Source organism: Ailuropoda melanoleuca, chromosome 1 (assembly GCF_002007445.2).
Source record: "Ailuropoda melanoleuca isolate Jingjing chromosome 1, ASM200744v2, whole genome shotgun sequence".
NCBI lineage: Eukaryota > Metazoa > Chordata > Mammalia > Carnivora > Ursidae > Ailuropoda > Ailuropoda melanoleuca.
The window spans coordinates 9,730,255-9,751,667 of record NC_048218.1 but is presented as its reverse complement, the minus strand read 5'-3'; the positions used below and the strand labels follow the sequence as shown (position 1 = coordinate 9,751,667).

The 21,413-nt window shown below is 48.8% G+C and overlaps 1 protein-coding gene across 4 annotated transcripts in view; it reads right to left on the bottom strand.

Annotated features, from left to right (window-relative positions):
• Positions 1 to 21,413, bottom strand: part of RUNX1 (RUNX family transcription factor 1) — a 256,792-nt gene that overhangs the window by 74,941 nt on the left and 160,438 nt on the right. For all 4 annotated transcript variants that reach the window (XM_034655825.1, XM_034655847.1, XM_034655831.1 and 1 more), the window contains one exon: positions 5,817 to 5,921. In XM_034655825.1, coding sequence (XP_034511716.1) covers positions 5,817 to 5,921 — 105 coding nt within the window. The remainder of the gene's footprint in view (positions 1 to 5,816; positions 5,922 to 21,413) is intronic.

Here is a 21,413-nt window from a genome sequence, read left to right as displayed (position 1 = left end):
CATCCACAGGAGGGCCCTGGTTCCCTGTCTGTCCAATGATTGCCAAGGCTCCGAGGCTCTGCTTTCTTGAAGACTGTATTTGAACCAGCATTGTATTGATAAACCCTCCTAATAAAAAATTTCTGAAACAGAAATTTCAATACACTGAAGCCCAAGGAGCAGCTAGAGCAGTTCTTAAAACCAGACTCTGGCGCCTGTGGGTCGCTGCGTCTGGACTGCTTCGTTCCAGTTCTGGCTTCCTGATGGTGTAACCTTGGGCAAGGGACCTCACTTCTCTTTGCTTCGACTTCCTTACCTGTTCTTGCAAAGATGATATCAACTAATACGGGAAGCTCTTTGAACAGTGTGGGGCGAACAACGGTCCTAAGTGCTAGCTATTATTATTATTAGGTGTTATTATTATTATTATTTTTAAAGATTTTATTTATTTTTTTGACAGAGAGAAAGAGAGAGGACACAAGCTGGGGGAGTGGCAGGCAGAGGGAGAGGGAGAAGCAGGCTCCCCACTGAGCAAGGAGCCCGCCTCGGTGCTCCATCCCAGGACCCCTGACTCATGATCTGAGCCAAAGGCAGCTGTTAAACTGACTGAGCCACCTGGGAGCGCTAGGTGTTTTTATTACTAAGAGAAAGTAATATTTTAAAAACCCTGTACCTTACTCAGTCACAAGAGCAATCTGTTAACATTTCTGCTCATTCTGCACTTTTTTAAAGAAACGTGATTTCAAATATTTTTAGACCCATCATTGCTATAGTTTATAGGTAACTTTCACGCATTCCTCTTTTTCCCTCCAAACATGCCCTCCGTGTTTAAGGACCTCTTTTCTTTCGTCTCTCTGTTAGAGATTTGAGGCTTCTATTCAAAGTCATAGAAGGAAATATATTTGTGTGATGTGATCTCAACAAAGTCCTTAGCAAAGCGATTGAGTGATAAAGAATCAGGCCCTCCAGTGGACCTATTTTAACTATGATTCCCTATTCAAAAAAGGTTAGTCGGCACGAAGGCTAGTGCTCCAGAAAAAAAAGCATTTTCTGACGTTTTTAAGGAACGGCTCCACCCAGCTATCTCTGATTGCGAATTCCAAGCCAGGGCAACACAGCTTCTGTGAAGGACTTCTGGAACCCGAGGTCCGGAGTTGTCCCAGAAATGGCCAATATTTGTTGTATTAATCTTATCAAGTTTTAATTAGGTTACTCAGTGTTCCAGATGCGACTGATCGATACCTGGCCAGACAGGTGATGGCTGGTGACATCCGAATGACTACTCAATTCGTATCCCTGGGATCCCCACCCCCTGCCATCAGGTCGCTCGGGGTCCCAACCGCTCACTGCCCTCAATCTCTCCTTAGCAAAATATCTTCCTCCACGGCACTGAGGTACAATATGGTCTCTGCAGAGAATATGCTTCGGTATCTTAATACCATCATATCACAGACGCACGGGCTAGAGATAGAGTTTTTCACTAGATCCCCCCCAAAGATAAAAAATACAGAAAAACAGCCCTCAGATACCCTTGTCCTGAAAATCCCGTCAGCCTCTCTCTCATGCTCAATGAGAAGTCTATCTTTCAGTATGCTGAACAAGCCACAAAGTGTTCTATCTACAAACTGAAAACAGAGTCTCCCCTGCTGCTTGCGAGGACGGATCCAGCCCGGAATACTTTCTGATGGTGCCCCTTCTCCATAAGAAATTCAATTTTTCATCAATTAGTAATCTCTCTATTCATCTAAGATGAAAATAAAATCCCACGGAACGTGGGAAAAACAAGCTGTGACTTTCTAGCAGCAGGTCAGTCATTCTAAAAGACCAAGAAACCATCTGAAGTGAAAACCGCTTTCCGTTCTCTCTGGAATGCCCTTTTGCTGCACCCTCACCCCCGAAAACCAGGTAGCAGAGATGCGGAGCACGAAGCGGTCCCACTGGCCTGGCCGACAGTGGCATGTTCTCTAGTTCTTGTCCTTATCACCTCAGCATCAGGGTGAGTGCGTTAAGCTTCCCTTCTGGGTTTTTGCACGAGTGCTTCAAGCTGAAGGCTCCATGCGTGCAGCGAGGCACCACGATTTGCCCTTTCTAGACCATCTCACGAACTGAGAAGCCCTGTAAGCCAACACCTCATTTCAAACGCCAGGCTATGAAGCCACGTCAGAGAGTTTGGAATAAGTCATGGACAGATGGCACAGGTGCATGGAGAGGTGCACGGACAGACGGACAGACGGATGGACAGACGGGAGTGCAGGATTATGTACCGATTATGTACCAGGAGCTCCTCATTCTCTTCCTGCCTTCATCACCAACCATTTTTTTTCAACCAAGGCACATAATTTCATTTCCCTGGGCTTCTTCCCTTTTTTCAGTCTGAGGCCATCAGGCCTGGAGGCTCTCTCTTCAGCTCCCCCAGTCTTTGATTTCATGAAACAATAGAACTTTTCAAAACGATTTGACTTGTGAATGCCAGAGCCACTTTGCCAGAATCGGCCAGAATTCATTGCCCCATAAGGATCAAAGGGACTTGGGAGGTGTTATTAATCCACAGATGTGACACTGTCTGGGCCTCCTGATTGACATGCAATGACCTCTCTTCACATTACATTAGAAAGTGGCTGTGAATTATTCCCAATAGCCAAGACCAGAGGCAACCTAAGTGTCCATCAATAAACGAATGGATGAAAAATACACCCCCCCCAATGGAATATTATTCAGCCTTACAAGGAAGGAAATTCTGCCCTTTGCAACAACATGAATGAACATCGAGGGCGTTATGTTACATGAAATAAGTCAGACAGAGAAAGACAAGTATTGAATGATTTCACATGTAAAACTTAACCAAAAAAACCCTCATAGACACAGAGAGCAGCAGATTGGTGGATGCCAGGGGCAGGCCATGGGGGCCGAGTGGGAACGCAGGGAAGTGGGTGAAGGTGGTCAAAGGGTTCACGCTTCTAGTTATAAGATGAACAAGTCCTGGGGATATGACGTGTAGCGTGATGACTACAGTTAATGGTACTGTATTGTATACTGTATTGTATACAGTTGCTAGGTGGACAGATATTAAAAGTTCTCATCACACACACGCACACACACTGTAACTATTTGAGGTGATGGATGGGTGAACTTATCTTATTGCGGCAATCATTGTGCAATATACACATATAACAAATCATGTTGTAAACCTGAAACTTACACAGTGTCGTATGTCAATTATAGCTCAATAAAGCTGAAAAACACTCTGTTCACTTTCTCTTTACAAGAAAGAAAAGGGAAAAAAAGAAAGGGGCCGTGAGCAGAGCCTCATCAAAAAGTAGTTCCCACCTTGAATCTAGATTTCACATCATGAGGAGGACAGCACACGAAAATTAGAACCGAGGGCCCACCCTTGCTTCCTGGGGTGAACAGAAAGTCAGCATTACTCAAGCCATGCCGGGGTCTGTCTGCATTCAATTTTTTTTTCTAGAAGTCCTTTGTGCCATGTGGGACTGTCTACCTGGGACTCTAACACCTCTCTCCACCATGTTTACTACCTTCCATTTAATTTTTCCTAAGACCCCACATTCCACTGGGCAGGAAAGACTCGATAAAAATGGTGCCTCCATGGAGCAAATCCCTTCTGTCTGTTCAAAGAGTCCTTCTCAATAATGACTTTTTTCTGAAGTTATAAAACAGCAGGAGAGCAAGCTGTCTATACAGGCAGGCCATTACAATACTGTATTTCCCCCCTCTGACTGCCAATTCTTAAAAGTCAGAGCACCCACCATTTGTCTTCTGAAGCTCAGCCGCCTGGATGGGTCTTTGAATGTTACAGGAAATACTGGTGGTGGGGCAAGACCTACTCCCCCCCTTTTCTCTGTGCACGGGAGAGGAACAGGTAGAGGAATACCAAGGGGTCATTGGTTTAAGCTTCTTCTCCCAGACAGGTCGGCATTTGAATGGTGTCTATTTCTTAAAGAGAGAGATTCTATAGCCCCCTGAGTGGGCCTTTGTCAAAGTTTCATGATCCTCAAAGTCAATTTCCTTACACCTCACAACTACCCCTGCCCCCAGCCCTGTGCCTTGCTAGAACTGAAGCCTGCTTCCTCTTTGGTCCTCTGTGGAGAGCAAAGGCGCCTGTGCTGTGTTTCCGTTACGTTATTAACAGAACAGGGTCACTATGAGTCTTCCGTTTGCCACTCCTACTTGGGAAACCTACGAAGGTGCGATTGGTTGTCACTGTGTGGTCCCATGCCCCCGTGACCTGCTTTTCAAACATAAATTGGAATCAGGGGCTGCTACCAACTCCCAGAGTTTCCCAAGTCTGGGCATGACCAGATCGTCTCCATGAGTTCAAGAGCAAAAGCTGAGACGGGGGAAATGAGGTCAGCAATAAAGGGAGTCACGGACTAGGCAAATGGCAGTATAAGGGGATGGTGAATGGAATGCCATGTCCTGGGGGGCTGTCCTCGGTGGGGATGATGGTTCCTTGTGGGGGTTCTTCCCTCTCTGGGGTATTGGGAAAGCTGAGGCAGCTCATGGGATGGTTCTAGCAGGCGATCGAGACACCCTGAGGCTGTGTCCAGGACTGCAGGAAACACTGCCACCACTGGGGTGAGCAGCAGGTGACCTGTCGAGTCATGCCTGGGGGCGACCCCACCGTTCCAGCAGCATCACCACTGTGAGAAGCGCCTCTGGAGGACCGCCCCGCTGAGCATCAGCCTCAGACCCAGCCAGGTAGCCTTTACTGGGGATGGAGAACATCTGCTGAGTTCATTCTCTGTGCCAGGCACAGAGTACTGTCTCCTTCTGTCTTAGAAAGAAGCTCTCACTGTTGTCTCCATTTTGCAGATGGGGAGACTGAGGTCCAGGGAGCCTCCGTAACTTGCTGAAGGCTTACGTGGCTGAACCAGAACTCCACTTGTAGTGCCCCCTGAGCCCAAATTCCTACTCACTCCGTGTTATGACCTGACCTCCCTGCAGCTCAACCTCCGGGGGTAGTGGGAAGCCCTGTCTCTGAGTCTGTCCCCCACCAGAAGAGAGAGCCCTCATTTTCCACCAGGGACCTGATAGGGTTTGGAGGCACGCGGAGGCTGGGCAGAATCCAGCCTCCGTCCTGGGGAAGGGTGTGGCTCTGGAAAAGAGTGTTACTCTTGTGTTTACTCAAAGATAGTCATTAAGTCACCGTGAAGACATCTTTCTGCAGACTAAACAACCCCACTGCTTTTTAAAAAAGCTTTCCTCACAGGGGCTCTTTTTTGGTACCGTCTTTCTATATTTACTGGTTTTCCCCCAGGAATTCTTCTGCCCTCTCATTCTCTATTTTAATCAGTCCTGTAATAAGACTCTGATCTGTGCCACAGAAAGAAAAAGGTCATTTTCAGAGTTTTCATCTCTGGCCTTAACAAACGAATAAAAGGCCAGCATGGATCATAATCAGCCCCTTGTGGTCCGCTCTGAAGCTCAGACATGTTTTTGGCCCCCCCGGTGGCTGGCCAAGCTTCCATTGACTGTCTGTTTCTAAACCTGTAGAACTTTACCACGTATTTGAGGGATCAGGCCTCCGTCTCCCGCGGCCCCAAAATGCTTCAAACACGCACCTGTCAGCCCGATCTGCTTTTCTGCCCCCTAAGAGAAGGCTTTTAAAGGAGCCCAGGGCTCAGAGATAGACTCTGAGGGGTGAGTGTCAACAATAAAATTCTTTCTTCCCGCAGGGGCCTCACAGTCCTGCCTGACGGAGGTGTTAGCCACATTTGGGCAGTGCCGGTCCAACCCACGGATTCTGAGGTACCTTCCCGGGGGCCTTGGTGTGCCAGCCCGGACGGTGTGCCAGCCCCCATGGGGGGCCCACTTACTTCGAGGTTCTCGGGGTCCATCCACGGTGATTTTGATGGCTCTGTGGTAAGTGGCAACTTGCGGTGGATTTGTAAAGACGGTGATGGTCAGAGTGAAGCTTTTCCCTGTTGGAACACGAAAGAGAACACCAAAAGATGAGGGGATGGTCTGACCATATCTGCTGGGTAGCTGACCATTAATTTATGCTTTCCAGCCCTCAGACTGGAAAGGTGGTATTTCTTCAGCGTAAGTGAGTGGTTTTTCTAACACTCCCTTAGCTTTGGCTTCGCTTAAATTCTGGAATGCACACCTTCGGTGTTTGTCTAGATGTTAACACTTCACATGGTTATACGGCTTTCGTTAAATCATCAATAAACAACACAGGATCAAGACAGATTCGGTTTTGTTTTCTTTCAAGTCGAGACTCCAGGGAACATGGGCTCGGATTGGCAGCTCTCCACGCCCCCCGTGATAACTGTCCCCAAGGAGTAAAAGAAACCGTATCCATCTTTCCCTCTAACACTGCTTGTCCCTCCAAGGGCTAGGAAAGACAGAATTCCTCAGTTTGTGAATAGGCGAAGTTAAACTTATTCTCCCTGTATTTCAAAAACACTAATAATTGCTGGTTAATTGACTTTAAATATTACTTTTAAATGCTAGATGTTATTAGAGGCACTCATGGGATTGGCTAGACAGACTTTATAGTCAATAAACTGACTTAACAATATGTAACTGACAGACTGAGATTCAATAAGGACTATAAACATAAAAACACACGTGGATGTCCAGCTAAACACTTGGCATACACGTGTGGGACGTGAGTGTGCTTTCACTATGGATGTCTACCATGATGCTTTTGGTAACTCTGAAAAACTGTTTAAAAATCTGTTTATAAGTTAGAACACAATGACTAACATGTAAGTAATTAATATAAATATACCAACAATTAATAGTAATAATATAAGTATTAATATGCACCTATATTAATAATTTAAAACATTTCTTCTTGGCCAAGCGGTGCAGAGAATGAACTCCGAGTTTAAACTCTGGCTAGCTGTCCTTTGGCAAGGCCCTAGACCCTTCCGTGCCTCAGTGCCCTTACCTGGAAGATGGGTACACATAGCATGTTGTGCCTTATAGCATTGGGGGGGAAGTTAAATGAGTTCATAGGGGTAAAACCATCAGAACAGTATCTGGGGCATGAAGGTATGCGTGCGAGTGTGTGTGTTTGTGTGTGTGTGTGTGTGTGCTGTGCTCACTTCTATTATTTTTCCTCTCTGTTTCTCAGAGTTCCCCAGCAGGATTCTAAGGTTTGACGAAGCAGGATGCTCGGACCGCCCACAACAGGGCAGTGGGTTTCTATTGAACAGTTTCTCCTCTTAGTCATGTAAAATGAAACAAAACCAAAAAGAAATGAAAGGAAAACAAAACGGGCCCCTTCATTCCCCTATCTCCTCCCAAACTGTTTAAACATCAACTTGTCTTCCTTCCTCAAGTTAGAAAGAGCAGAATACTTTCCACTGTCATGCATGTTTTAATATAAAAGAAAGCCACAAAAAAAGGTCAGTAAAAATACAGTTGACCCTTGAACAGCACAGGGGTTATGGGCCGCCGACCCCTGTACTGTTGAAATTAGTGTATAGCCTTGACCCCCTCAAAACTACCATTAGCCTACTGCTGACCAGAAGACTCACCCACAATGTAAACAGTCAATTAACACATATTTTGTATTTCTTACATATTATATATACTGTGTTCTTACAATACAGTAAGCTAGAGAAAAGAAAACATTAAGAAAATCCTAAGGAAAATAATTTACAATCCTGTACCATATTTATCAGAAAAAATCCGCATGTCAGTGAGCCTGCGTGGTTCAACACATGTTCAAGGGTCAACTGTGTCATCTTTGGCCGCTGCAAGCCAGCGATTACTAATCATGAAAAATCCCCAGTGAACAATCCCCAAGGATCTGCATTGTCTCCAGGGAAGCCTACGATAAGAATAATGACAAGCCAAGATTGGACGCTGAAACCAGCTTTGTCCGACCTGGCTTTACAACCAAAGTCAAGTCCGACCTATCTGCCAGGTGAGGCGAGGCTGCTTTCTGGGGAGGGGTGCCCATGGGGCCAGAGCATTGGAGAAGCCCAGGAGGCCCAGCCCCCAGAATGATGTTCCCATCAGCTGCTCTTATCTCCTGGAACCCGGAGAAGAATCCTTCTGGGCGTCAGGGATTTGAAATCTTGAGGACATCGTTCACGTGTGGCTCCAGGACGACACCCCAGATCATTTCTCCCCCGGCATCTTGCTGAAGTAGGGAGCCAGCAAGAGGGGCTGCAGGTCAGGTCCATCGAGGTGGGTGCAGTGACAAGGAGACGGGTGGCTCTTCCCGCAAGACAGATCAGAGTTCTTTTAACTATTGATTCGACTTCTCCAGATCGCAGTCTCCTGGTCTGCAACACAGGGGTTCCGGGTTCATGGGATACGCGCAAGGTCACTTGCAACTCTGACCATATCTTCCGAGTTCACAGCCCTCCTGGCGCCCACGTTCTTGGGCACCCATGTGCTTCCTCGGTTGCCTGTGGCTTCAGCCTTTCAGATTCCACAAAAACACCGGACCAGGGACCTAGGGCTGCTGTAACAAACTGGCACAGACCCGGAGGCTGAAGACAGTAGAAACACACTTTCTCCCAGCTCTGGAGGCTACAAGTCCAAAATCGTGGTGTTGGCAGGGCCACGCTTCCTTTGAAGGCTCTAGGGGAGAACGCTTCCTGGCCTTGCCCAGGTGCTGGTGGTTGCTGGCAATCCTCGGCTTTCCGTGGTTTGCAGCCATATCATGTAGCTTCTGCCTCTGTTGTCACGTGGCCTTGCCCCTGTGTGTCTTCCGTCTCCAAATCTACTTTCCCTTATAAGGACACCAGTCATTGGAGTTAGGGCCCACCCTAACCCAGGAGGCCCTCGCCTTATTGATTACATCTGCAAAGCCCCTCTGTCGAAATAAGGTCACACGTTCTGAGGTGAACATGAATTCATCCTAGTTTGAGTTCAGACACCAGATGTCTTTTAAGAGTTCCGGTCTTGGCACTGTGACTCAGAACTGCTCCACGGCACCTGTGCACATTACCCCCCGAAATGGGTCCCACTCCTATGGCAGCCCTGCTGTAACCATCCAATACTTGGTTTCCTAAATGACAGCAAAGAATGATTGTCTTTATCATACTGGCATTTTTAGATTTGCGCAGAACTTACAACCTTTCAAACACATTCCCATATACTATTGCCTTTGGTCCTCATAACATTCCCATGAAATAAACAAGATAGATTTTATTGTTCCTGGTTAATAGGTAGCAAAGCCAAGGCTCAGAGACATTAAGCAATTGGCCCAAAGTCACACAGCTTTTATACACAGCAAAACCCAGATCTCTCAGCTTTAGATCCACTGTTCTTCACATTATTGTCGTGGGATCCCAAGTCTCTACTTGCAAACTTGGCGACACCAGCACCGGGAATCCAGGCTTTTAGTACTTTTCCCATGCTCTACCACTGCCCAGAAAAGAGAATATAGGGATGCCTGGGTGGCTCAGTCAGTTAAGCATCTGCCTTCGGCTCAGGTCATGATCCCAGGGTCCTGGGATCGAGCCCCGCATCAGGCTCCCTGCTCACCAGGGAGTCTGCTTCTCCCTCTGCCTGCTGCTCCCCTTGCTTGTGCTCTCTCTCTCTGATAAATAAATAAATAAATAAATAAATAAATAAATGCAATCTTAAAAAAAAAAAAAAAGCGACTATAGTCACAGGGGCTTCACTATACCCAGAGCATGCTTGACAGCTGACTGTAAGCCCGGGTTATAATTCAAAAGCAGCTTCTCACTGAGCTGACTTCGGACTCCTGGCAGTTGAGCCTTTAATGCCGCCCCCTGGTTAACCACAGATTGGCCTACTTAATCGGGAATGAAATTCAACCAAAGTGAGTATTTGTGAAATTGTTGCTCATAATTATAATTCTATCATTTTATGCCCATCATTTTATGTGCAGTTGTAAGAAGTGTCTGCCCAGCCCAAGCTCCTAGCCGGAGCGCCTGGGCCCCAGGGATGTGGTTCCTGAGCTTGGAGATACTCTGGTCGCGTCCCGCACAATGGGCTCTTGTTCACAGCCTTGAGCGCCGGGACAGCTGCTTATTACCTCACAGACGGAGGTAATGAGTGATGACATTTTGTTCACAGGTGTGTGTGACATTTTTCCACTCCAGGAAAAGTCTGCCTTCCACTTCCTCGTGCTCTTCCGACCCGCCCCGGCCCCACGCTTGATAACTGGGGCCGGCCGGCCAGGGGCGCAAGTGACTGACCCGCTGAGCTTCAGGACCCCCCACGCTCTGCCCTCCACCGCTTCCCGGCCCGTCCCTGCCGAGACGCAGCCCATCTTGGCCCGCACCTGCGGAAGTGGTAGCCACACCCCAGAATCACACGCGTTGTTCGCCAAATTCCCTCATTAAAATGACCTATGGGCCTGGTATTTTAAGTGCGTGGGTGTGGAGGGTGAAAGACTGTCAAGTGTTTTTCTCAGCAGGCTGCAGCCAGAACAGTAAGTCAGAGAAGAGCGAAGGAGCGCGGGCTGGCTAAGTAACTGCCACCCTGAAAGTGGGCCGAATGCAGGACCGAATGCAGAGGTGGGAGGATGGTGCTGTCGTAGAGACAGCTGATGTTCGCCCTTGTAGCCTGGAGCCAGTCCCTGCCAGGCTCCGCGCAGCCCTGGCTTTGGCACTGGGAGACAAGCAGGGGTCTTGGCCCGCACGCAGGTGACCCTGGGCTCCCCAAGGGGGCAAGTTGCAAGGCTACAGGTGTCCTGCGTGGGGATTCACAGTGGAGGGAGCTAACGAAGGTGGGGGCACTGAGACCTTCCTTGTCCCTCTCACGAAGGCCTAACCCCTAGCCCAGACACCAGCCTCCAACGCTGGCCAGTGGTTGCGTTCCTGCAGGAAACTATTTAGAAGCACAAACACTGGGACCGAATAAGAAGGTGGGAAGACAGGCAAGGGACAGAGGGGCTGCCTGATGCCTGAAAGCAGCAAAAGGCACTGATTATACAATCTGGTGGCCCTAGGACTATACAGCGTGCCAGTTCCAATACGGACCCTCAAGCCAAAATGCCCATGTTTTAAATCTCTGCCACTTGCTAGCTGTGTGACCTTGGGCAAGTTACTTAGCCTGTCTGGGGCCTCTGTTTTGTCATCTGTGAAATGGGGATAAAACCAGTCCTTCCATCTCACAGTGCCATTATGCAAGTGAAATGAAATAATGAGTCAGCAAATATCAGTTTAATTACTGCTGGAGACGTGAGAAACATGATTCTGCAAAGACTGAGCCACGGGCGATGCCGGGAGGAGGAGCAGGTGACGAGGGGTGCTGGGGTCTGGTGGGGGCGGTGGGTGTGCACGTCAGTGCTGGGCGGGCAGTGCTCACAGAGCTCCACCAGGCTCACCCCTTGTTCCCTAGGAATTCCAGCAAACCAAGGCAGAGCGCACAGGGTGGCAGGCAGGACAGCAGTGCAAGGCCTACAGGGCCACCAGGGAGACTGCACGTTAACTCGAATGTCAAGTTCACCCCGGCCCGGCCAGCTGGAGACCTTCGCAAGGCACAACTGTGGCTGGCTGATCCGCCTTACAAGCCAGCTGGGCCAAATGCTCCCAGCGGAGTCTGCGTCCTCCCCCTCGACGCCAGCTTGTTCGTCCAAGTGCCAGGACAAAATACGGACTGCTTTATTTAGTTGGGGAGAAGGTCACGGGCGCGTCCTCCCGGACGCCTGGGGCCATGACACGCGCGGCGAGGCGGCTCCCGGTCTGTGCTCTGGGTCTCCCGGTGCCTATGGGCCCCGGGGCTGGTGACCTTGGACAGCCGACTGTGGTCTCATTAAGCCGCGGCTGGACACGGCGGTTCCGCATGGCCCTGGCCCCCACTCCACTTCCTCACCGCATCTGGGAAGTGGCTAAACCTCAGAACTGCTCCCCAAAGGGCTGAGGGTGGGGAGGGGAGGATGGGGTGTAAAGGCCACTCCAACACATCTCTTGTCCAGGGGTGAAATAGCAGCTTCAGAGGCAGGGAGGCCCTGTCCCATCACAGCAACGTCCCCCCACGCCAGTGGTGTCAGAGGCGACTTTCTAACCAACCCCCCATCCTGTGGGGACTGTCCTCCTGGGGTTTGGCTTGTGGGGAGCCAGTCCCCCTGCTGGGGCTCCCCAGCTGCTGGGCTGTGCGGCTGTCACTCTCCTTGGGGTCGGTTTGGACCTGTGAGTCATCTTCTCCTTTCCGGGCACTTTCGGTGGGATGTGAAACTTGCCCTCTGTCACGCAAGGAAAGGCTGCAGGCACCGAGGACCGTCGGCCGTGGGGGGTCACAAAGCATGAGACACACCGTCACGGTTTTCACTCATGTGTGCATCGCTCCAGGAAAGCCGCTCGTGCTCACACACTTTGAACACTTGGGGCAGCAAGTAAGGGGGAAAAAATGCAGCTTTTGGAAAGCAAGAAAGCCAGTGAAGTTTCCAGTTTGGCTCTTTGCCCATTCTGGAAATCCCGACAGATTCTGAAATGCTGCAGGAGGATTTCTCCTTTGACCGTATAGATTGTGCCAGGCCTACTTTTTCATCAAGGACACCTGAGAATGGAAATTAATGCACACTCAGATTCCGAGGGGAAATCTGAATTGGGGGTATTTTTCACAAATATTTTTAATTTACATTTCTCGCTTTTCCACTGGAACAGCCCCACGGCCAAAATTCACGCTTTTGCTCCCTGTCCATTTCGTCATCCAAACACATACCACGACTTTTGACAGTCAAGCAGTATTGTTGTTTATTTGGGAATTTCTGAAGAGGGTACAAACCCTTCAAGTTGCACAGAATTTCCTACTTTGTCTTAATTGAACAGAAATTAAGGTGTTGGTTGTATCTACTTGCATGCGAGGGGCCCATGTGTTTGTGGATGTGTTTGTCTAATTGTGCCTGGATCTACACAGGCAAAACGCAGGCGGGAGGCCCGTGCTATTGCCACCCCCCCCCAAGTCTACTGACAGGTGTTCAAAACACAGAATGCAGTTTTTCATAAAACACAGCATTTTTTTTGGAATGACGGATTGTTTGGAAAAGAGTTGTTTCACGTACAGAAAACCAAAAACATGCAAACCATTTTCTCAGGAGATATTCTATAAAAACAAGCTGAGGACAGGGACAGCATTTTATTAATCTTTGTGTCTTCTGTTCTGAAGCAATAAAAAATGTCTGATAACTGGGTCGATGAATTCTTCTATAAACTTTCAGTTTTGACAGCTGGTTCTTTGATATCTGATTTCACTCTGAGAGCAGCACTTTCCTTTTTCTATGGCTCAGGTGTGAGCTCAGCTTTACCAAAGGAATGGAGGACAAGCCTTCTTCAGGGAGAGTATTTACCAAACCCCAAGGCCCTACACGCTCATATGACCTTGTGCTCCTTTCCCTAGATTTCACGGTTCCTCACTGATCTTCCCTTTTCTTTTGGTATCACAGTTCCTGAGTATCTTGGTGGAAGAATCAAGTTTTAATCCCTGAGTTCTCTGTCTCTGCACCCCCAAGCATCCTTTCCCTTCCTCAATCTGCAATCTGACTCTCTTCCTACAATTTGCATCTGGGTATGGCAAGTCCCTGCTGCAAACAAGTCCATTTCCCTGGGGGCAGACCAAATTCCCAATGTGGCTGGATGTCAAGGTCCTGAGCAGCTCCCTGGGTGTCATCCTGCTTCAAGACCCCTCCCCCCCCATCCCCCAGTGGGCCTGAGCATCTCCTGGCTCCTGGACAGGGCAGGCGTTCCTCCCCACCCTGTTTTCTCCGCTTGGACACTCTTCTCAATGCCTACACCTGTATAGCCTCTTACACACCCTGAAATGTGTCCACTGAGATGACAGTTACTCCAGGAAGACCCCTCCTCTCTTCACTAGATTCTGCACGGCTGTTCCTTTGCTCTGTCGCGCCTGCCCATGGCTCTGACCCCTCACAACACTGATGGCCTGCTTAACTGTTGGCCCCTGGCTAGCCCCCGAAGGCTGTGGCTTCTCTTCGGCTGACCTTTGTATCTCCAATGGGAGCCCAGTGCCTGGAACACAGTAGGTGCACAGTGCTTATCTGATGAAAGACTGAACAAAGAATGAATGAAATACTGTCACCAAATGCCCTCAGGGGGTGGGGGTCAGTTCTCAGAAAAAAGCAATGGACACTATACGTCCCTGATTGGAAGGGTCCAAAGCCTGAGTGAGACTCACTAATTAAAATGGAGAACACAAGGTCTTGCCTGTGTCAAAGGTCCAGCAAATGTCTGCAACGATCATGTTATTATTATCGTATTTATTTACGAATATTTATGAAACTACTGCTGGGTCTCTGGCACTCTCATTTTACGAGGATAAAGGAATGCCTTGCATCCAGGAGTGGACACTGGAAAACAGCCTCCTTCCCAAAGATCTGATTCAGGGACTCCTGGGCTGACTCCGCCTGCTCTCAACCCGCCTCCCCCGGCGCTTCTGTCTGCACAGAAGGACCACACTGAGGTGAGAGGGAACTCTTCTTCCTGAGTCCTGCCACATAGACATCATCTAGTTTCAATCACCCTGATAACCTTCGAAGGGTGTATGAAGGGCATCGTCACACCTACTGCACAGATGGGGAGACCGAGGCCAGCACCTCTTAGCGAGTCCTACAAGGGCACCCCCTTCTCATACATGTCATGTGACCTTCCAAAGACCCACAGAATCATCACAACTAGACCTGTGTGTTCTATGTTGTCATTACGATTCAGAGGAGCCTCGAATGGGAGACACTGGCTTTAGTATCATCTAGAGCCCATGGATTTGGACAGAATGCAGGACGGTAGCATAGTAAGAGACTTTCTAAGCCATAGCCAGATTAATAAATTCTCCATTTATAGCCGGCCAAAAAAAAAAAAAAGTGCAAAGATGTTCACTTGCAGTTTCTGAAAATGCTGAGATACAACCTTAAAATGGCTTCCAGCGGAACAGCCAGGATGTCCTTAAACTCGGTCCAGGGCAGGCTGCCGTGAGACTACCACGAAACTCCCTAAACTTGGGTGGAGTCAGCAATGACCGTGCAGGAAGAATTCGATGCTGCTGGGTGCCAGCCTGCAGAGCCCAGCGACAGGACAAAGGGATTATTCTGTTTCATTGTGAAAATGCAGTGTTTATTGTTAAAATACGGTTGGGAATTAAAGGGGCATGTATGAATCATAAATATTTGCATGCCATTAATGTTTGGACAAAAGACTTGGAATGGCTACGTTGGGAGAACTTCTTTTCCCATGAAAAATAGTGCTTCATATTACAGGACATATTTAATTTCGTCTCTGCCATTGCTAATCTGAAATCCCAGTGCCCGCTGCGTATAACTCTTTCAGGACCTGAGAACTCCACGCAGCCGAGGAGCCAAGACAAGGCTTGATGTTCCCTTCCTGGAAAACTCATCTGTTTGGATAAACAAAAAAGCAGGTCCCTAGTGCCGTTGTTTGTTATGAGCTCACAGAGTTTCCATACCACCTCTACCCCGTTAGCATCCCTAAAGCAGATGAACCACATAAAGTAATAATGCTTATAGTGTGTCTTAGGTCAGATGGCCCTCCCTGCACCACCACCCGCCCCTCCCCCCGCCAAGGACAAAGCCAGAATCGGGCTCAGAAAGGCCAGTCAAGCCACTTGCCCAGGGACACACAGCTCTGCGCCTGTGTTCTCAACGGGGGGCNCCCTCCACCCCCACCCCCGCCCCCCAGGACATTTGGCAACTTCTGCGGACATTTGTGGCTGTCGCAACTGGGAAGGGAGGATGTTATTGGCTCCTGGGCCGAGGCCAGGGATCCTGCCAAGCATCCAACAACACACAGGGCAGCCCCACGACAAAGGAAAACCAGCCTGAATGTTGACAGTGTTGAGCCAAGAATCCAGTAAAGCCCACATACTACGAACCGTGAGACTGCACAGCCCAGAGAGCAAGAGTCCTGGGGTAGTCACTCATCTGAAGATATTTCACGAGTCTCTGCTCAGCACCAGGCAAGGGTGATAGCACAAGGTGCTTCTCCAGGTTTTGAAAATTCTTGGGTGTCCACCCCTTGGGAGTTGCGGGCGCGTCTCTCAGGGTGCTTGGGTCTCAGCCACCACCACAGTGTCCCCATGCATACCACAGCTGTTCTTGAGCTCTGGCCCTGGAGACCTTTACTCCCAAGCACATGGAGGGACTGCACGTGGGCTCTGTGCAGTCCCCGGCACAGACGACGCCCGTAAACTCCCATTCGGATAGTGAGCTATCTCAAATTATCGGACACCACTGGATCTCCACACCGAACCTGGGCGATGGTTGCTTTACTGAGGGGAGCGGAAAGGAAGCAGGTGTATAGCCACGGGGCAGCGGGGTCAGGCGTGGGGCTTTCCGTGCAGGGTAAAAGCAAGCGAACACACCAAAACCAGAGAAAGCCCTCACAGCAAAACTTATTTGAGAAATTCAACCAGCAGCAGACGCTACCTGGATACAAGAAGAACCTCTAGAGAATTCTTCGGGTTTTTTCCAAACCGCCTTCGCCTGAGTCTCAGTATGGGAAACAGGTGAGAGCAGATGTGTTGGGGCAGGTGGGAGAAAGCTCTGGAAGAATCCACCTGTCTGTCCATGGCACCTGCAAACCCAGGGCCATCTCAGAGATGGTCAGCAATTTGGGTCCCTTCTCTGCTCCTTCTATGTGTCCCCCCTCCCTTTTATTTTCAGGTGTGCAGACCAAGCCCTTTCCAGCATCTGCTGTCAGTGATGCATTCCAGGATGGGGCTCTTTGCATTTTTTATTTCGAGTGGACACTGGCCATTCACATCCATTTGTGTTCCTGGATCAGGGGATCTGGGGTCCTGGACGGAAGCCCCGTGGCGGGGGGAGGTGCTGAGCACTGAGAAGCCATCAGGGTACTTTCATTATTTCTGGCAGTCCCTGTGGACCTGCACCTATGGGCCGAGCCCACCGCAGTCTCTCCTGGCCCCCACACCACAACCCCCGCCCCAGACATTCGTGTCCTAAGGTGGGGCATGTCTATGCATACAGAACACTGGTATGTTTTCATACTTAAAATAAGACTTTAATGTTCAGTGATGCTCTCTAATTTTATTTTTTTATACTCTGCACTTTTTAATGTAACTGTTGCATGCATTTTGTGGAGAGGCAGAAGTGTGAGGCTGGAGCGGCAAGGGAGACATTTTACAAGTTCTTCTGAATGAGCGTGATGTGAGATGAGCGTTCTCAATCCCGGCAGGCAGGACTGACGTTTCAGACGGGCGACTGTTGTTAGGGGAGGGCCTGAGCACTACAGTGTCCCTGGCCTCCACTCTCTAGATGCTCACGGCAGCCCCCATCCCAGTTGTGACCGCCAAACACGTCTCTAAGCTATTGCCAAGTGTCCCGTGGGGGTCAAAATCACCCTAGGTGGGAACCACTGAGAGAGACCATCATCAAAATCGACCAGCAGATAGATAGATAAAATACCAACTGTGACCTGCCATGAAGTTTCCAATGGGACCATGAAGGCAGAGCATCTGGAAAGACCCAGTGGTGCAGGTGCTGGAGACACACCACTTAATGGGGGCAGACAAAGCCTTATTATGAAGGAGTTTAGGTCAGCCCTCCTTAATTCTAAATAGATAAATAGATACTGACTGTAACTCCGTACGATGGTTTCAAATAAGAATGAAGGAAAAACATCTGTAAAGACCCAAAACCACTACCTTGAGCAAACTGGAACGTTTCCACCTCAGAACAGGCCCATCCCTCCTCGCCTTGTCTGCCCAGATCTGATAAGCACACAGATCACCAACTGTGCTCAAACCGCCCATATTCCTGTGCATTGCTTTTGTTTCAGCCGAGGAGAGTCTCCTTTGTTTGCATACCGTGACTCAGTGAGGGCCACACAGCACCCGTGAGAACGCCTGCCAGCCCTCCCATTAACCAGACCCAGGCGTTTCCTTGGGTCGGGAGGCTGGGGGAGGTGGCAGGGATCTGTGGTTTGCGCCACCCCGAACATTCCTAACAACGGTCTTAACTCTCCAGGTAGAAGCCAGGATTAATCTTAAATTGAGAAATAAACCGGAAATTGACTTACATCTCCTCGGAGAAACACACAGGTTAAGTAGCTTCTAAATGAATGCGTCTCCACCAGGAAATCACAAGACACACATTTTGAATCCCGCAGCTGAAAGGCCATGAGCCTCTCGCAGGAGCTTGTGGGGGTCGCTCCCTGGGTTAGGGGTCCTCAACTACGTGAAACCCTCCCTGGAGACAACAGCTCTCATGGTGTTCCTACATGGATCCATGCCCAACATAGGCCAGCAGAGGCTGGCAACATGCTGGAATCCCAAATCAGCGCAGGGCAAAGGGTACGCCAAGGAGCGACCGAAACATGCCTCTGGAGTGCCGGACTCACAACAGCTGATGAAGGGGGCAGACGTTGCTGGGACTCCACTAATGTGTGTCCGTAAGATACAAATCTCAAAGAACAGCAATTCGTCCCCGACACCGGAGAGCGGGCAGATAAATGTGGCACATTTGGAAGTATTCCTATGAATACTCATTCAATCCACGCTGCTCACTTATTAATTTTTGTTAATTGCACCATTTAGGCTTCAACGAGCAGCTGTGATTAGCATGCATTTAGTCCCAAAGATAATTTGGTCCAAGAAGACTTCTCAATGGGAGGATGGATGCGTGTGCGTGCACACACGCACGCACACACACCCCACCGACTGAAAGTCCAACAGATCCTTCAAAACCACATAAGCTCTACATACTGACAGGACACGACTATTTATAAACATTCCCTTACTGATCTGAACTCGTTTCATAATCAACAGAAAGAGAACAGTCACCAGACAGTATACCCTCTCTCTTTTCCGACAAGTCATTTTTCTTTGGGGAAAAAAACAACAACACAGACTGTGCTCTTCCATAACCAATCTTCTCCACCCTCTCTTGCCCCTCGCCAACCAGCACAAAAAGAAAATACAAAACTGATTTATTAGAACCAGAGCAGCGTTGCCGCCGTTGGCCGGATCACTGTTTATGTCTATAATGCTTGCTGCTGAAACAGGAAGCTCTAAAAATCATTCAACCATTATTTCTCTCGGAGGCTCTTTCTGATTGATAGTCCTCGGTCCCCACCAAAAGGAACCGCCTTGACCAAACGCAAGCCGGCCGGAGCGGAAGGGGTGGAGGGTGGGTGAAGTCTAGCGTCTGACCACCAACTCTGAAATATTGTTCATAGCATTAGCTTCATTTTTAAAAAGCTGTCTGACACTATCGGCGATGTCTGGCACTTCATAAAATCAGCAAGAAAACCATGAAGAGATAAATTGTGAAACTCTATGTTCCGAGCATAAGCAGTTTCCAAGAGAGTTTTCCTCCTTGGTCCTTGCCATGGTATTAGCAGGATGAGGACTGCCAGGGGTAGCGGCTGGGGGTGGGCAGCAACTTGCTCTGAGGAAGTGTTGCTACCCTTTTATTGGCAAATGGGAAACAGAATGAGAAACCTGATCTCTCAAGATAGAACTCTCCGTCAGATCAGGGACACCAGCTTTTGACCTGTCATCTAAAGGAATTATTTGCTGGGGCAGCCTGGGGCTCGGGATCTCAGAGTCTGGGTCTTTTTGTTGTTGTTGTTTTTAATCATGTCTTTTTTTTTATATTTTCTCCAGGAGATCTGATTGCCAGCTTAGTACATTGAATGTTGCCCATGGAACAGCTCTGGGGTTGTCAGATAAATTTTTCCTACCCCTCTTTATGGGACTCCAGGATGGAAGGGAGAAGGACTTGGATCCTATGATAATATTGTGAGTCATTCCGACCATTTCTTAGTAACAACCGCTCCGTAATGACACGTCTCTTTTCATGTAGAATACCAGCACAGTTTAAATGGACCTTCCCTCCATCTCAGCCACGGTCTTTCACTCATCTGAAAGCAACTATCCCCATACTGTTTCCCAAATAATGCAAAATACCGTAAGAATGAAACCGCCTTAAGTAACAAACATTACGCAAATATGCAATAACCCAGATTGTGACAGGGTAAATATTATGTCTGGGAAGACATCCATAGCAAGAACATAATGAAGGAATTTCGTTTTATAAAAGCATTGGGAAGGGGTACTATTTTGAAAGTGGGGGAGATTTAAGTTGCCAGAAATTCCTCCAAGGAATTGAACCCCACTCTAACAGACCGGAGAAATCCCAAACCTCAAGGGGCTGAGTGTGGAATTCACATTGCTGCTCTGCAGGGGTGTGGGGCTGGGGGCAGTAAGTGAGGGGGGAAGGGGGGGCTTAGGCATTCGCTAGAGAAGAGGCTGTAACAAAATGGGCCCCTTCCCCTTTCAAGGGACTACATGTGTGCCTACCGGATGACCTTCGGCAAGTTTGGACCAGTTGTTTGAATGGGATCTATTTTCCTAATTACACAAACCAGGTCCTGGCTATAATAAAAACAGGTGTTACCAAAACACACAGGGTGCAAGAAGAGTGTCCACCTTGTCTCTCCATTTCTTCATATTCCAATTATCTACTCTGTGCAGCCCAGTGCGAGGCCAGCCCTCCATGGTCAAGGCAAAGTTCCAAATTCACAGACACTTGGCTCGGGGGTCCGTGGATCCCCAGGAGGTCCACAAAGGAGCCTCGGCAGTCCTGGAAGCTGAAACTGTGCCTGAAACTCTGGATAGAAGAGCACATGCCTGTTTTTCTTCCCCTTGGGTGAAGGCTTCCAAAGGATTTTCACAATTATCTATGATGTTCCCAAAAGATTAAAAAATCATATTCTTAGGAATTAGAAGGAAATTTGCACTGGGTTCTCTTCCCCCCTTTATGATGTGGTTGATGATACGGTCTGGTAGATTTCCTCTTTGGTTCTAAAATGAATTAACTAAAGCCGTACTCCCTGATTGATGGATTCCTTTCTAACTGATTATGTATTACAGCAGCCACGGAAGCACTCATAGATCTCACTGCTGAAATGTCTTCAGTGTCTCTCCGCGGCAGCCACGAGACGCTTTCTTGTAACCGAAAATACCAAGGATAACCTGCCTCGACTGCTGATGTCACTGACAGAGGGGACGGCTAGTTAACCTCGCCAAAGAGAAACTGCTTTTGATCCTGAACTTCAGTTTTCCGGGGGTGAGGGCCGGTTCTTCAGAACATGTGGTTAAGTATGGAAGGTTCTGAACAACCACTTGTGTGGTCCGCATCACCTCTCGTCCCCTGGGGGGTGCCATCTCCTCCTCCCCTGTCCAGGCAGAGTGCATTTCTATGGAGACACTGAATGGAAGGGAGCAAATCCCAAGGGGGAAGTATCCCCTGCACACAATTTAAATTGGCCAGGAGAAAAAGGAAGGAAGGGGAAAAAGGAAGACAGCTCAGACTACTGAAGCCTTCACTAGTATTTTTTAGGGGCCAATGTTGTCAGCAAGGCCCTAAAAGCCGGACGGGCAGGTTTTCCCAGTTGCAGGCTGAACTTGAGGTTATAAGTTGTGATTCTGGATAGAAGCCAGCACCCAGACAGATCAGTTTTGTCGACCAGAGAAAAACC